This window comes from Pituophis catenifer, unplaced genomic scaffold (genome assembly GCF_029215685.1).
Source record: "Pituophis catenifer annectens isolate HBS135680 unplaced genomic scaffold, rPitCat1.0.hap2 SCAF_8, whole genome shotgun sequence".
NCBI classification, from domain to species: Eukaryota; Metazoa; Chordata; class Lepidosauria; order Squamata; family Colubridae; genus Pituophis; species Pituophis catenifer.
The window spans coordinates 53,144,479-53,162,334 of record NW_027256888.1 but is presented as its reverse complement, the minus strand read 5'-3'; the positions used below and the strand labels follow the sequence as shown (position 1 = coordinate 53,162,334).

At 36.4% G+C, this 17,856-nt stretch overlaps 1 protein-coding gene across 3 annotated transcripts in view; it reads right to left on the bottom strand.

Annotated features, from left to right (window-relative positions):
* GAB1 (GRB2 associated binding protein 1) overlaps positions 1-16,901 on the bottom strand; it is a 92,309-nt gene extending 75,408 nt beyond the window's left edge. For 2 of the 3 annotated variants that reach the window (XM_070948262.1, XM_070948263.1), the window contains exon 1: positions 16,704-16,901. In XM_070948262.1, the coding sequence (XP_070804363.1) occupies positions 16,704-16,775 (72 nt within the window). In that variant the 5' untranslated portion in view covers positions 16,776-16,901. The remainder of the gene's footprint in view (positions 1-16,703) is intronic. The other variant, XM_070948265.1, reaches the window with a different exon arrangement.
* Positions 16,902-17,856: the final 955 nt, after the last annotated feature.

Genomic DNA, 17,856 nt, shown 5'->3' with positions numbered 1-17,856 from the left:
CATTTTTTGAAACAATTTTACAACTACAACTGGCAGTCAAAGACTAATGTTTTAAATCCATATAAAGTGAGCATATTTAAATATTATAGAAAAAGAAAGATGTCTGTATGCATATAACATATAAACGGGTAATGTAATCTTAGAATGAAAACTTGCCATCATCACGCAATGATGTCATTTTATAACAGTATCAGTATTTTCATTTTTAAGTATTCCTATTTTATATAAAATTTCTTAAAATAGTGCCTGATAAATGCATTGACAAAATTGGAAAATGCCTCAAAGTTTTGTTAAAGAGAACAACTGCCTAAGAGTTTCAAGATTTGTTTAATTTTAATTTTCATCTATAGAAGAGTAGTCCTTGTATTTCAGTGGTATGATCCTAAAAGAATCTAAATAACATAACAAAATAGGAATACCATACAATTCTGGAATTTCCTCCAATGTCTTTACTAGTAGTGGCCATAGGATGTATCTATTATTTTTTGTATAACAAAATAATGTTTCACCTGTACTGTTCTCTCATATAGTATCTATATCTGTTTGTATGTATGCATGGGCAGTAATGGGCAAGCTGCATAAGGTCTGTTCTGGCTTAAGGGCCAGGAGACAGAAGATAGGTTTAAAATAGAGTAGCTGCCAACATTCAAATCCACCTTTCCCACAGAGATATGTTGGGGATGTTTTCAGGATTTTTTTTCTCTGCTGCTTTCTGATCATTTTTTAAAGTTAGTCTTTCTTTTGCTACCTTCACTCTACACAAGAGTGTAGGTCCCACTGCCTTCTATTTTCAGAGAGTTACAGTATTATCTCGCTGATCAACAGTATTCCAAATTCATTATATAATTTATTTCCAACATTCCTTTTGGTTGGAAAAATACAGGAATGACAGTTTTGGAGTTGGGGAACCCAGCAATAATTTATTATTTCAAAACCACCTTCAGCTGGTGTCAATATTTGTACATTTGAGTATGGATTGCAACATATTCAGTTCAGGTTTTTTTTGTTTTGTTTTGTTTTTGTTTTAATTTGATTTATATGCCGCCCTTCTCCGGAGACTCAGGGCGGCTTACAATGCATTAAGCAATAGCCTTCATTCTTTTGTATATTTTATACAAAGTCAGCTTATTGCCCCCACAAACTGGGTCCTCATTTCACCTACCTTAGAAAGGATGGAAGGCTGAGTCAACCTTGAGCCTTGGAGAGATTCGAACAGCAGAAATTGCAGGCAGCTGTGTTAATAACAGGGTGCACTAAACCACTGTACTATCAAGGCTTTTCCTTTCTCTTATTTAATGGGCATTTCAATTTTCAGACAGGTACTGTTATTAGGTCACCAATGAGTTGGTGGGGATATCACCTAGCGTTATCCCCTTGTCATTAACTATATTAGTGCATATATTTCACTGCTACAGTTGTTTTTCTAAATACGCTAGCTATGACTGAGTTACATTATTCTGAATTTTTAACAATAAATGCAGATATGAACTCATAATCTCATCACAGAAAAAACACAGAGTGAGTTTGGGGAGGAGCTTGGTAGAAAGTAAGTATAATTGTATAAAAACGATTCTTGTTAGTTATCTAACTCATTTTTTTTATCAAATTCTATTAAACTATAAAATAATGAAACTCATAATCCAACAAGTAAGATACATTGTAGAACAAAGTGTAACACGAAAACACTCCTAAAGGGAGTGTATCCTAAAGGGAGTGATCTCATTTCACAATTCAAGCAGATATTAGTGGTATACGAAATTCTATCTATCTCTTTTCAAGTTCCCTAAATTTAATCTGGATAGCCAGGAGTTTACTCCAGGACAGAAGAGTGGAAAAAGCCTTTGTGCAAGATGAAGTTCATTCACACAATCAGCAATTGTGTGGATCAGCAAAATTATCTTTAACTGATAATAGGAATTGGACTGTTCCAAATGAAAGGTCTATTCAACACAATGAATTCGTGGTTTTGTGGGGGAGTTTAAGAATCTGAATACAAAAGATAAAAAAAAGCACAGGAATGTAATTGGCTGTTTGCACAAGTACCAGCAACAACACATCAATGGCTGCCTTATCATAAGATCTAAGTGACAGCAAAAGAGTGAAGCAGCACCAGTTCTCTGTCTTGAGCACATCCCAGAAAACTGCCTAAGGTCTTGTCAGGCAGGGACTATGCCTTATCTGAGCTCCATTGTGAGCAATTTTGAGCAAATCCTCAGGCATCAGATCATTAAAACTCATGCAAGGCTTAAAGCTAATTTGAACCATATTGCATCCATGGTGAGCAACACCATTTTCTCTTTATGTAACAAATACAGTTCTTCAGATCTGTTCAGATAGCTACCTATACCACCCCATAAAGTATCTTGATTTATAAGGGCCTCTAAGACTTTGTCCTCCTAATAATGACTGAGATAATTAACAGTCAATTTTTACAGGCAATGTTTCCTGACTCCTCAAAAGTGGTAGCCACAAAGCTCTTTTTAAAAGATGCATTTTGGACAGGTTGGTTTTAACAATTAAAGGCCTATTCCATGTTTAGCCAAGTTGGCTGAAAAAAGCAGCAGTACTATATCTCCGGCAACATTTAGATTGTACTTTACCCTTCTTAACCTACATTTAAGACCTTGATTAGGCATGGAAACAGTCTTGATTTCCCTGATGGATGATCTATAAGATAAATAGGAGATAAATAGGAATATGATTTCTGTTGAGACTCTTGGGCCACAAATTCAGTCTGGAGGGATGCACAAAACATTCCTTAACTATATAATGTCTATAACAGCCATCACAGGCAGCAGTATTCTAAGGAGGCTGGAGTATTAAAAAGGCAAAGTGCTTTTTAAGGTGCTACTACAAAAAAGGAGGAAAAGAGAGATGCTGAGAAGACATGGGGGAGTAGCACCCTGGTTGGGTATACCATATTTGAAACTCAGCAGTGAAAATACCAAATGGAAATACTAGGAAGAGCAGCATGTGGGGCAGCACACAAACTATATGGAGAAGCAAAAGAATGATACTATTAGTTCTGTGAATAGTCCAGACAAGTAGTAGTCTAGACAAGAAGCATGACCAGATGAACTAATTCTACTTTACTGTAGAATCTATATCTATACTACATCTATCATCTACACCTAGAATGTCTCCATTGCTACATAACCAGTGGCCAAGCTGACCAGCAATCAGATCAAGAAGCTGGCAATTAAGCAGACCTCTTTGGCTTAGAATCCAACCATCTCCCAGAAGGCTTCTTTCCCTTCTAGTATGTGACAACTTTAAATATAGATGATATGTACCAGTAGCAATAATTGTTTCATAATGGCATATTCCCCCATTTTCTTCTAAATATTGGTTACAACACTCTTATGACAGAAAATTTACAGGATTAGAAAACATTGAACTTCAGAATAATAAAGGCTATTGCTTAGCGCATTGTAAGCCGCCCTGAGTCTCCGGAGAAGGGTGGCATATAAATCAAATTTTAAAAAAAAAATTAATGATATCCTCTTCTCAATGAATTGAGGGAACCTGAACTTGTTTGCTGTTATTTGTTATATTACGCTCATTATCATTATCTTTGCTGTGCATATTTTAATGTTTTCCCATTTAATGTTTTCCCATTCCCATAAAATGGATTGATGCAGTGGTTAGGCAATGCCCTTGTGCCTCTGGTGAACCTGAAACTCTAAAACCTAATTTATATGTTGTAAATTCTATGTAGAATTTTCTTATATTTTGTACAGCAAATTTCTTGCTTAATAAGACATGCTTTGGTTGCATACATTTTCAGCAATATAACCAAATAAGCACTATTCTATTTTCTGTGACCATATAAAACATTATCCAAATGAAACATTCTTTTTTTAAGGTATTCAACAGAAAACAATCATAAAAGATGTACATTAAAAATTTATAGTTCATAAAAGAACCATTTTTTTTAAATCAACTGAAACAAGACATACGGACACAAACTCTCTCTCTCACTCACTCAATCATTCACTCATACACATACAGAATTTGACTAATTATGTGTCACCAAGTCAGTGTCAAGTCTTAGTGATCACATAGATGGATCTTCTCTAGGATAATGTGTTTCAAAACCAGTCCTGTAGGCTTTCCAGCAATGTAACCCTCACCATTGTAATTACCAGTAGTCCTCGACTTACAACAGTTCATTTAGTGACCATTCGAAGTTACAATGGCACTGAATAAAGAGACTTATGACCATTTTTCACACTTATGACCATTGCGGCATCCCCATGGTCACATATCAAAATTCAGAAGCTTAGCAACCGATTCATATTTATGACGGTTGCAGTGTCCTGGGGGGTCATGTGATCACATTTTACGACCTTCTGACAAGCAAAGTCAATGGGGAAGTCAGATTCACTAAACAACTTCATTACTATTTTAACAACTGCAATGATTCACTTGACAATTGTGACAAGAAAGGTCAAAAATTGGGGTGAAACTCATTTAGCAAATCTCTCACTTAGCAACAGAAATTTTAGGGTCAATTGTGGTCATAGGTCGAGGACTATTTGTCCCTCCACCTTGCTACTGGTAACTTTCTTTTTCTCTTTCCTTTTACCTTTCACAGCATTATAGACTTTTCCATAGAAGTAAATATATGCACATATACATTCAAAATACAATAACAGAAGCTGGTCATTTGTGCCCTGAGTGACAACTCTGAACTGATTTCTTCTATGTTCCATTGTTGTTCTCTTGATTTGTTCCATTGTTCAATTGTTGTTCTCTCCATATTTTCAGGTGTCTTTTTCAATACCAAAGTTCAATCTTTCTATTCTATTCTAATTTTCAAATGGTATACACAATGTCTACACAATTCAGATCTTTAGAGGCATAGTCACAACACCACACCTTTTCAGATGTCTACATTGATACTTCCCGAGCACTAAAATTGATGTATTCATTGACTTCTATTCATTTATTTTTGATAATCAATCATAAAAAACAAACTATGCAGCCCTTCAGTATCTTCATTGTCAGTTCTAAGCCAGACTGCTGTACTATGCTTCTTGAATTTCATACTAGAGGTTCCAGATCATTTGCATTTTCAGCTATCAGAACAGTGTCATCAGCATAATGTAAGAGATTACTGATTTCTTCCTCCATTGTTTAAGTCAGAGCCCCATTCTGATGTAGGTGAGAATATACAACCAGTCTGTTTTGCCTTATCTATATGCACTGTGATTTTCTGTGTATAGATTTTGCATGAGGAAAATGAGATGTTCTGGGATTCTGATTTTTAAAGCACATGGAGTTTGATATAATTGACCAATCAAAGACTTTTCTATGATCAAGGAAGCACAAATTGACTTATTTTTCAATTATCCAGCGTGCATCAGCAATAATGTTATTTTTCAATTATCCAGTGTGCATTAGCAATAATGTCTCATGTTCCTCAGCCTTTTCTAAAGCCAGCTGGAACATCTGGTATATCCCTTTCCATATAGAACTGTAATCTGTGTTGTTTGACATTAAGCATTACTTTGATAGCATGTGAAATTAAGGATATTGTATGATAATTTGCATAGACTGTTAAATATGTGAGGGTCCTTGGTGCTCTCTAAGCATGATTGCTTTCTTGCACACTGGACTGATGATGTTACCCAGTTTGGTAATGAAATGTCTGAAAGAAAACACCCAAGCTCAGAGAACACCAAGGACCCTACAGCTCAAACCCAAGCTACTAAATATTTTCTTCTATCAGTATTGTTAAAATTGTTTGCTTTGATATTGATATGTACTTCCAGTCTTTCAACCCATATGTCATTCCCCTGATTTACTGGCACAGTTTAGTTAAAATATTTTTAAAATTCTTCAGTTGTTTGCCATCTGTGTATATTTCATCAATATTGCAGCCTTCCAATTTTATAACATTAACATTATGCTCTAATAATAATGGTTCTTGTAAGTATAGAATATATTCTAAGGGATCTTGGATGTTGCCATCTCTACTGCATAATTCAGACTAATTTTACCTTTAGTCTTCTTTAAACATTACTATCAGCATCCTACAGCATACCAATTGAATAGGGGAACCTCCAAAATATTTCCTTGTTTTTCAATTTCTCTTTCCACCTTCGATGTCTTTACAGAAGTCACTGTAAGACTGTTTCTCGTTTCTTCCAACAGTTCTCTGAAATTATTTAAATTACTTCCTTAGATAATTAGTTTTCTTGGCTTGGGTTTCTCTTCTCTGCTTGGCAATTTCTACCATTTTATCACCATAGCTTGATTTCTTCTGTTTTCAGGTCTTTGGTACTTTCTTTTAACATACTGTATATCATTATCTTATTTGATTTTATTCCACAGTTCCTCTGTTTGCTGTCAATGAAGGTTCAGGACTTCAAAGCAATTTCTGAGGTTCTCCCTGAAAATTGTAATTTTACGCTCAAAATCATATTATGAAATGTGGTTGTCTTTCTTCAGTTTTAGTTTGACTTGGAACTTTAATTGAATAGTCAGTGACCTATTTACTCTCAGTCCTTTTGTTGTTATAACCAGACTTCTCCATTTCCTTTTACCATAATTGAGAATGGGAGAAAACTAATGGCTTGGCTTTATTTAACTGTGGAGCTTGTGGCTCATGGTATCAGATTATCAGATCTGTCTCAAGTAAAAGTAATTTTTCCCAAGCATAAATCTCAGCTTTCTCATCACTACATTTTATTAAGATGAAACTAATAGAACCAAAATATGTCTGCAAACATGAGGAAGTGGTTTCTAGATTATTTTTCACACTCTAAATCTGTCCCCCCCCCAGACACCAGGTGGTCCCCAGTAGTGAGCTATTTAGGTAATGGCTTTTTATCAGGCTGAGAACCAACCATTAAGTATGGTTTTGCTCCTTAGAGGAAAAATGCAGATCAGACAAATTCTACAAGCTTTCGCATCAATTGAGCAATGATCCAGTACAAGACCTAACCTGGCTGCAAAAATCCAAAGGACAACAAGGTAACAGTAAAGAATTAAAGCTGTCCCTAACTTGTAGTTAAATATAATTTTCTGATCTATCTACTCAACACAAGACCTTAGCCAGAATTAGTTCCACAAGCTTGGGTTTCTCAAAAACCAAGACGAATATCACCATCTTATATGATCGTTTAGCACATTTCTATGCTATATTTCAAACTAATGAAAGCAGAGAGATAAAGAATAGTATCCTAGGAATGAAAGTGAGAAGCCACGTCTGCCTAGATATCCTTGCAAGGTTTGATGAATGTTAGATGAGTTAAGACTTTTAGCAAAATATCCTTGGATAATCTTGCAGCAGATCAGATTTCATGGACACCAGCTGAGTAAGGGAAGTACAACTCCCATTTCCAGGATAAAACTCTCTACTTAAATGAAAGACTGAACATGAACATACTACCGTAATAAAATATATGAACAAATAGTCAAGCTGGACTGCTTGCATACCAAGTAGATCTGTATATGGCTTCAACTTTTGAGTAGCAGAATTGCTTTCCTGCAGCTAGATCACAACACCTGCTTTCCTCAGTAAAAAAAACCTAGTTTTTCATCTTTAAAAAAAAGACTAGTTTTTCATCTTTAATGTTGGTATGCTTCAGTTCAAGTATTTCACAAATTTTGTTTTGAAATATGGCTATTAAGGAAATACTTCAATTATAATGCAAATAACTTCATAGTGTGTCATTGGTATCATTAGTAAGACACAAAATATTTTCTTGTGAAGCTTGTAATTGGGAGCCCAAAACTGAGATGAAGAATCTCAGTCTTCTTGTCATTTCAAAGATGAGTATCAGATGTAAAATCTCTGTCTTTCCTGCTGAAGATTCGTACATGGAAGCTTACAGCTGCATTTCAGATTTTTTTTAAAATCTACATTTAATAACACATTTTCTTTCCACCCTAGAAATGCTTTCTATACAATTGTTTAACACTGTAATGTTGAGCAATGGCCTTTATGCAAATAATAATAATCAACTGACTAAACTCAAATTTCATCTTCCTCATATGGTCCATCAAGTTCAGGGGAATCAAATGGGGTGTGTATCTGCAAGAAAATGAGACAGAGGTGGGAGGGAGGGAGGGAGGGAGGGAGAAAGGGAGATAAAAGGACAGGCCCACATTATCACATAAGGAACAATCCACATGAAAGTCTATATCATCTGTTAAGTAACAGAGGCATCACATACTTGATCTTAGGATAAAGAGCCCACAGACAAAACATTTTCTGCAACATCCATTGTCCCAACACAACTAGACGGTCTTGGAAAGAGCTGAAAAACTTAACACACAACAATGCTGTTATTTCCATGTGAAGGAATGTGCCATCTCAGCAAACAAGACTATTTCATGCAACTTAAAATGTCAGATCAACTGTAGCCTATTAAAATATTTACACAGGAAAAACAGAAGGGGGCTAGAAAAAGAATAACATTTTGGGCTTTTTTATTCCTGTAATTTGCAATTTAAACACTTCTATCCCAAAAGGAAAGCTTCCTTCCAATGAACTGCAAACAGCCAAAAAAGGACCCCTATCAAATGTCACAATAATAGAGCAATTGATCCCTCTATAAAAGTGGCTTCAGAAATTCTTTCTTTCTGAAAGAAATGAGACCACAGGAGCCTAAAAATAATTACCAAAATCAGATCTAAAAATTCAGATTGCAATCACTTCCAAACATGTTATATAACAAAAATGATACTCAAAATAATCATGTCAATAAGGAGTTCTCCCTGTGCCAGGTTGCCAGACCAGAACATGCAATCTTTTTCCATAACAAGTTAAAAGTCTGCCTATTCCCGAATGAATCTGCAAAGGCATTCAGAGTCACCAGTGGTTCTTTCCAGGTTTACACATCTTTCTGGGGTAAGGCAAGTAAAAACTAGAAAGAGGCCTTTTCAGCTGACGGGCTGCTGCAGCCCTTTATTTATGGAACGTCTGAGAATCTGATTGCGTCTGGTGTCTTCTTCACTAAGCTTTTGATACCAACTTCACAAAACTGGCTACATGAGGCATTTAATTCATATTTTTGTGACCCAATAATTGTTATTTGTCTTTCTAAAGACAAAATATGCAAACAGTTCATAGCTCTACCAATCAGAATGCCCTCTGCTATTCCATTTTTGGAGGGAAAACATAAGAAATAGAAAAACTGTGGGAAACAAGTGAGTTACAAAGCAACACATTACTGTTATCTTCACCAAGCCTAGTAAAATCCCAGGAATTAAACAAAGCAGTTTCACACTAACCTGAAAACACATTTATTTATTTATTTATTTATTTATTTATTTATTTATTTATTTATTTATTCATTCATTCATTCATTCATTTACCAACATTGTCTTTATTCTTCAGATATGCTGATTAAAGGCCTATAAATCTTGAAGGAGTCTTTGCTGAAAGCCAAGCAAAGCTCTAAAGCTCCTTTGCAAAACAATGAGGCCTTTTTGCTTCTAAATTGAAGTGATCAGATTGCACTATTTTGTTCTTCCATCCTGCCCCTACAAGACTTCCATAAGTTGTGAAAAAGTTCTGCACATGTATAGTATCAACATAAAACCTATTCTAGCTTTTGGGAGATTGGGAGATACTATGAGGCTATGTGAAGTACTTTTTTAAACATATCACATTGTCTTTTTGCTTTATCAGAAAGTATTATATCACCTGTATACCACAAAACTCTTCTTCCAGGCAAACTCTGTACAAGCTTGATGCAGTTATTTATTTTGATTTTACTTTATTGTGAGAAGTACATTTCCTGGTGGGATGTGTTTCTTTCTCATCTGGTTTTAATTACACCAATAAACATACAATTATAGCTTATTTTGCTCCTGGGCAGTTAGAAGGAAATAAAATTGCAAATGAGTTTCCAGACAAATTTTCAATGATGTATTTCATCCAGAAACAAAGTGGCAAATAAACAAATAACTTTATTTATAAAAGGAGAAGAGCATACCAAAAATATTATTTATAACAAAACTAATGGCTTGGAACACCAAAAACTGAACTCAATATTATACCCCCTGAAAATCTCCAATGCACTTTTTAGAGGAAATAAAGTGGTACTAAAATTAAATTATTTCCAGATAAGACTTATTACGAAAAGATGCATTAAGAAATTTATGTAATTATACTTAGGGACACAAGAGGCAAGTATTCCAGGTATGTATATGGTTTCCCACTGTTTTCTTTGTTAGTAACTTAAACATTTGAGGGCCCAAATAACTGCATATGAAACTATTTAGTAAAAATTATTTTTATAGAAATTTGCTAGAATAAATCTGTGCCAGTCATTTTGAAAGCATTCAAGGAAGACCCTAAGCAAATACCTAATAAATGATGTCTGGGTAAGACATAGAAGTACTTATAGAAATTCTGTGAATTTAAGTTCTTCCTAAAGTTCCCAACATCAACACTTCTGAGAGTAGAAAATGGTCTCTGCTGCATAAAATCAATTCAACTACAGGTCACTTTTATATTCACCTTGAAGACTCCTGTGGCCAATAATTCCTTAAACTCATATCTGCTGATTGTTAATATTATTTAATCAATAGCAGTTGGATAAACTAGGTTTAGTGCACCATATGAAGGTGTAAGGTGGCCACATCCTTTTTTTGGGGGGGGTTAGATTTTATGATTTTAGTTACTATCTTACTTTTGTAAGAGCATCTTGTGACAATCATATAAAGAACCCACTTGTTGTATTATCTGCTTTAGGAAAATGCTATTAAAGTCAAACAACAATTATCTTTAAAAGATATATGGGAAATATCTTATTTAAAATTACAAAGAAAAGGACAAAACTTATTATAGAATATCAGGATACCAGGAAGGTTATAACGACTATCACATGATTGTGTTTTTGAGGAAGTACTTAGAAGGTGCGTTTATATTTCAATTCTATTAAGAAATAAATTCATTCTCAAGATAAACACAGATTATTTAGACCACCAGTTCTTATTATAATCTTAGATGATAAACAAATGACCAGTGAGGTAGCACCATTGTTCACTAAATTTTCCAAAGCTTATATTGATAAAACAGCAAACTAAAATAAAGTTGAAAAAAATAACTGCCTACAGTCTAACCTCTGACATTCCAACCACTAGTGCTGTGGGATTAATACCTAATCTTGCTAGATTTGGCAATTTTCTAGGAATTGGGTCATTTTAAAAAATTACATGTCCCATGGACTATCAAAAGTGCCTTTAGAGAAGACTTTACAGGGCACCCCCCAGTTTAAAGAGAAAATAGGGGAGGAGTATGGAAACAAGATCTCTGCCAATAACTCCTTTTGCGTTTTTTGAAAATTATATGGCACTGGGGCATAAAGAGAAGAGAAGAAAAAATAAGCCCTTAAAGAGAAAACATTATTACTTCTGAAAAGACATCCATTTATATTCAAGCTATAAAACCTCTCTCTCATATTTCAGTGGTAAGAATATTATAGGTTTGTTTAGTCTACTTTGCTTTTAGCCACAATTTTTAGATGAACTGAAATAATCATGAGTCCAGAAATGTATTCTGAGAACTAAAATGAACTAAATTCAAATCATATCAGATAAAAATTATTCTGTCTGGTTACCACAAGCTTTATTGTTTCAGCAAGATAATCTGAGTGAAAGGTGATTTTTTTTTTCTTATATGTTACCTGCCTAACTACACAGATAGAATTACAATATATCAAATATGTAAGTTGCAGTACTTGTTCAAATAATGATTTAAATTTTATTTTATGAGAAAGTTTTTGAAAGAAGCTGCCTCTTTCATATAATATCAATCTAATCTGCTTGTCTGAAACATCAAAAAAGTTACAGTATAGTTTTTCACAAATTTTGAAAAGAAGCTAATAAGAGTTTAGAATTGCAGTTGGAATTACTTCTCCTTCTGGGAGAATATTCGAAAGAGTATAGAAAGTCCAAGAAACTAGAAAGCATAAGAGGACCAATTTCAAAAAAGAAAAAAGGATCTAGAAAGGATAAATGAAGAAACAAAATCCATGAAGATAAGGTATAAATTTATAGCAAACAACAAACAAATAGTATTGTAATATGATTGGTGTAGTCTTTGACTTCAATATTGAGCTCAAAATTTCTGTTGCTATGCAAAGCAGTTGTTAGTGAGTTTTGCCATATTTTATGACCTTTTTTGTCATAGATGTTAAGTGAAGCACTGCAGCTATTAAGGGAATCAGGTGGTCATTAAGCAAATCTGGCTTCCCCCACTGACTTTGCTTATTGGAAACCAGCTCGGAAGATTACAAATGGTGACCTCATGACCCTGGGACAGTGCAACTCTCATAAATACATGCCACTTGCCAAGCACTCAAATTTTGATCAAGGGACCATAGGATGATGCAATGGTTGCAACCAGTGTGAAAAATGGTAATAAATCACTTTTTTCAATGCTACTGTAACTTTGAGCAGTCGTTAAATGATTGTAAGTCGAGGACCAACTTTCTAACTTGAAGCAAGAATTAAATATGAAAAAAACTAAGAACAGTTAAAAGAAGGAACTGCTTTAATAATGGATGGATGCAAAACAGCTTATTAGATGTTGCATTTCTATATGGAGCAATTAATCATGTACCTCACTATATATATATTTCTTTTTATGACCCTTTAATTCCTTTATTTAGTATGTCATCGGGGTGACTAAATGGAGCTGAGCATTTACTGTCTGAATGCCCTTCCTGACACCTATGCAGTGTTTGCAGCAGATATTTTCTCTTTGCGCCCTGAAAGAGAAACATCTGCAGCTGTCTAGGATTGAACTCTCAACCTCCCTGAATGGTGAGCGTCTTCATCACTAGGCCACCGCTCTGTGTACCTCACTATATACAGTAATAATAAAAAATTACTTTAAATATTGATTGGATTTAGAGCATGATATGAGCAGTTGGGACTAGTGACCACAATGCTCCCAAGTTTAATATATACGTAAGTGGAACATTGAATAATGAAAATGCCAATTCACTTAAATGATATTTGATTTCAAAGGAGAAAACTTACAAAAACCAGATGAGTATGAAATTGAAACTAAATATGCACCAAGAGCCAAGATTTCATTCAGTTTACTTTAGAATGTACTGTATATAATTGATAAAAGTATAAATGGATACATGTGAAGAAGAAAAGCATAAAAGTGAAAAGTGAAAGTCTTGTCCAAGTGAGGAAATTTTAAAAAAACATTCATTCTAAGAAAACAAATGCATACTGACAACAAGCCAAGCAAAAACACAAGGAACAGGAGTTCAAAATTGCTCTGCTATAAATGTTACAATGAACAATTCTGCTTCAATATAGTTAAAGCAAGAAATCAGCTAAGGATGCAGCATCTGTGAACTGGAATCCAGTTTAGGATGTCCAAGTACTAGCTATAATCAGAGGACTGGAAACAAAAATGAATGGAGAAGAAAAATTATTTAAAACATTTAGTGGACAAATACTTGCCTGAACTGCTTCCCAGAAAGAAACTAAAATAGCAAGTTACATTACAAGTGACACAAGAATTTGTTAGACATATCCTTAGGACCACAATCCTTTATGTATTTTTCTACTAGCAGGGACTGTATGTATAAGACTCTGTATGTCAAAACTCATGATCTTCCTACAAAGCTATGTAAGGCAGTTCTCTGCCCCAGAGGCTTATACCATGGTAGCAACAAGACAGAATAGGGGAAAAGAGAATTAAAAAGCTGCTGGCATATTAGCCCAACTTTTCTGGTTTTAATTTATTTGCCATTATTAATACATCTATAGCTATTAATTTTATAAAATAATACTGTCGAATGAGAGTATCTTAAAGTGTAACTTTTGTCCATTAATTTTTTACATATTAATGAAAACCTGAACTAGGGCTTACCTCCTATATGTGTAATTCAGGCTTACTACTTTGCATAACCTCCATTTATACCCTATACCAGTTTCAGAAGGCTGGCTGAGTTATTCTTAAAAGCGAAAATAGTTACACCTTAAACACTAACATTGTCAGTTGTGCAACAGAGTCAACTACATCAGATGTCATTTTTATAAAACACCAGTTATTTCTATTCCTTTTTGATATAAGAATGCAGAACTAATGATAAGACCATTACTAATCTTTAAATGCTAACTGATGAAATTCAGTCTTTGAAAATTTCAGTGCAATATTTTCACACTGTAATATTATGTTCCATCTAATATGCAGCTTGTCACTTCACTTTCTACATGATCTAATATAATTATGAACTTGTTTAAACTGCACCGGAATATGCAAACAGGATGGAACAGAAGTTGCCCAGTTCTAACCTAAGATCTAATAATTAAGCTATTTTTATACATATTTCTACTGAATGCCATAATGAAGTAGAAAGGGAGAAATAGTCTGAATACTTAACACATTTCAGCAGCAGGTCTAAGTCAATTTAACTGAAAGATTCCCTAACACGTAAGGCTTTTCCCTCTGTAATAAAGTCAATTTTCACTCCAAATACTCAACCAAAGAAGTTAAACAGTTGCAGCGTTTCTCCTATGTTCAGCCTGATTGGTGACTGCAATGAAAGCAATTCCCCAGCCTTTTTTATCTTTTTCCCAACAATCTCACAACCTTGTCTATACATGTCAGTAACCCTACCGATGTTATTTCAAAATCACCATGAATACCTTTTTCCTACCAATGTTATTTCAAAATCTCCATGAATACTTTTTTAGAACTGCTGGAGCCCAATTTCAGTTCATTTGTGGAAAACAAAATCTGAGAACTGTCTCTGGTATGAATTAGCCTTGTTTTACTCTGTCTCATTATTTCAATCTAAAAAATTTAAAAGGCATTAAACAGTATTTAAGAATTGTTAGGCATTTCTTACATTTATTTCTCAGAACAATTAAATAACTACATAATTACTATATTCTTGTGTACTTTAAAATTGTCTATGCTACATTAGTAAGAGTAGTACCATGCAGCCAGCAAAGCTGTGCAAGATAAACAATATTTTGTTTAACCAGAAACAGCAATTGGCAGGCAAGTACATTTATTAGTCCAGAAGTTTATACTGCTGGATTCTTTTAAAACCCAAGTACCATAGGCTACCTTCAAGAGCAAAACAGCCTATCTTTAAAATACATCTTTTCATACTGTTGTTTTCTTTGATGACACTATCTATTCTAGAAGTTTTGGACTGTGGCTGCAAATTTTAGATGTTGTAGATCAACATATGTGGAAGCCAGTAGATAAAAGTTATTCTATTTGAAGGTTCTGAATAACCATATCAATAAATTAGTTGATAGAATTTGATTTGCTGAGTTGAATGTGTTCAGAGTCTTGAAGTAATTTATGTTCCCAATGTTAGGTATATCTACGGTATATTATGCAATGTTTTGCCTAGTAGTCTGTTAAAAGATACAGGACAGGTCCCTATTTCTGGAATAAAAAGTTATATTAAATGGGGAGCAAACTTTCTCTTTGTCTTTGTATAATAATCAAATGTTTCCAGAAATACTATTTTCAAATCTGAATGACACTTAAGTAAGTGCAAATGCAACAAATTGGTTAGAGGCCCTAATGCAAATTTCTGTGGAAATAGTATTACGGTTAAAAGCAAAGTCAATGTAGAGATCTTTTTTTAATTATTTTCTATTACTGCATAGTTCAAAGATGTCAGTTTTGGTGAATTAGCCCACTGTAAACAAACATTGTAAGATTATTTTAAAAGTCACAAAGACCCAAAGTATTTGTGCACATAAATCTGTTTTCCAAAAGATCACTGCATTTCTCAATGCATTCCAAAGTCTGCTAACCATTTCATTCAGAGAAAGAAAAAGCATATCCATGTGTTACACTCAATGTTGAATACAGTGTAAACAGTAACTGCTTCAGGTAACACAATGAAACTATGTTATACATGCAGCAAGTTCAGTCAATGCAATCAATACACAGATTCCCTTTCTCCTTTCCTGCATGTTTTGTTCCCCATGGTAGAAGGCAGCTAAAATGCAAGTCTTTCAAAACCGATCGAAAACCATATTAGACAGATATCACGGGCGGAATAACTTTTGAAAGTTCCAAGAGCAAAATATATTTGCAGATTTCCATAGGCTCTTCCCCTCCTACACCCCTCCCTCCTTTTTTTTTTTTTTTTTTTAAAGCGACCAAACAGCCGAGTTCCGTCTCGAGTCCTTCGGAGACTTTCCCCCACTTTTTAAGACATTATGTGTTCCGGAAAACTTCGTCCGCTCTTCCCCAATCCTCCGTCGCAAAGGGCTATAAATCAGAAGAGAAAAGTTGGGTCCGTTCAGGGCCTTGCAAAAGCCCCAGTAGGAACAAAACTGCGCACTTGGCAATTATGAAAAGTCAATGCAGAGGTCTTTTTTTACCAAAATAATAATATATATATATATTTATTTATTACTGCATAATTCAAAGCTGTCAGATTCGGGTGAATTAACCCACTGTAAACAGACATTATCAGATTGTTTGAAAAGTCACCCAAGAACCAAAGTATTCGTGTGTACATAATTTTACACGCAGAGGTAGCCGGGGGTTGAGAGCCTGGGCAGCGGATAACTATCGTACGGATTAAGGGCGAGAAAAGAAGGGGACAAGCGCGGAGGGAACCCGGACAGACGAAGGCAGCAATGAGACAGAAAACACCGCCAAGAGTGGCCAGAAGCGGAGAAGGGCGCTTCCTGCAAGCAGGAGAACCCGCCAAGCCACCGGAGACACTTACATAGCGCTTTAACTTCTTCTCCGGGGGAGACTTTCGGAGCCAGCCCTGGCAGACCACCTCCCCGCCGCTCATGGTTGCGTCTCGCCCCCGAAGAGCGAGGGGGGTCTGTTTCTTCCGCAGCTGCGACGGCCGGGCCGGGCCGAACAAACAGCCCAAGAGAACACAAGAGGAGCGCCGCGCCGCGCCTGTCTGCCGGCCTCCTCCGGCAGCTCCTCTGGGGGAAGGGAAAGAGGAGGGAGAAGCGCAGGAGAGGGAGGAGACGACCGGGAAAGGGAGAGAGAGAAAAAGGCTGGGAGGAGGGAGGGCCGAACGGTGCGTGTGGGGCTCGTCTGTGAATATTAACGCGGGTGCTCCGAGCGGAGACAGACAGCCCAGAGGAGCTGAAGCGACCGCCCCTCTTCCCTCCAGGCAAACGAAGTGTTCGCTTGCTATAACTTTCAACTACTGCGACCCAGCAGCTGCACGGAAGCCCGGCGTCGGGAAAGCCCTCCCTCCCCGGTCCTCTACAGAGCAGGAACCTCCCACCCGATCTACTGAAGCGTGAGGCGGAGGGCTTCCCTCGCCTCGCCTTGGCTGGGCAAGGCTGGAGTCCGCCCACAGTGACTCCCTCACGCCCGCGGCCAGCGCAACGGGGAAGGGAGGAGGAGCCCAGCCGTTCGCGCTTAATTTCTTGGGCTCTTCTGCAGCCCCGAGCGGCTTCCTCGGGCGCCCCTTCGGTGCCGTCTTTGAGTTGAGGCGCGAGTCTTCGCGACTGGAAGGCTGACCTGGTCGTTTAGCGGCGCCTCAGCCCGACGAGAGCTTTAGCCCGGAATTGGGGGGGGGGAGGATGGACCGGGAGGCGGAGCAGTGGTCCCGGGCAAAAGGCGTGCGGGGGAGCGCTGAACCACAAACCAGCCAACCGCAGTTGAGCCCAGCGTTTTCTAGGAACAGAGCCAGCGCGCTTCGTCTGTGGTACGGCGCGTCCTGCGAACTCAGACAACTGAGTTTGGTTAACTGTGAGTAAGCATATCTTGTGAAGCCAGCCTGGATTTAATCATTACATGTAGTCCTCGATTTACGACCACAATGGAGCTGGGAATTTCCTTGTTGTTAGGTGAGACATTTGTTAAGTGAGTTTTGCCCCATTTTATGACCTTTCTTGCCACAGTTGTTA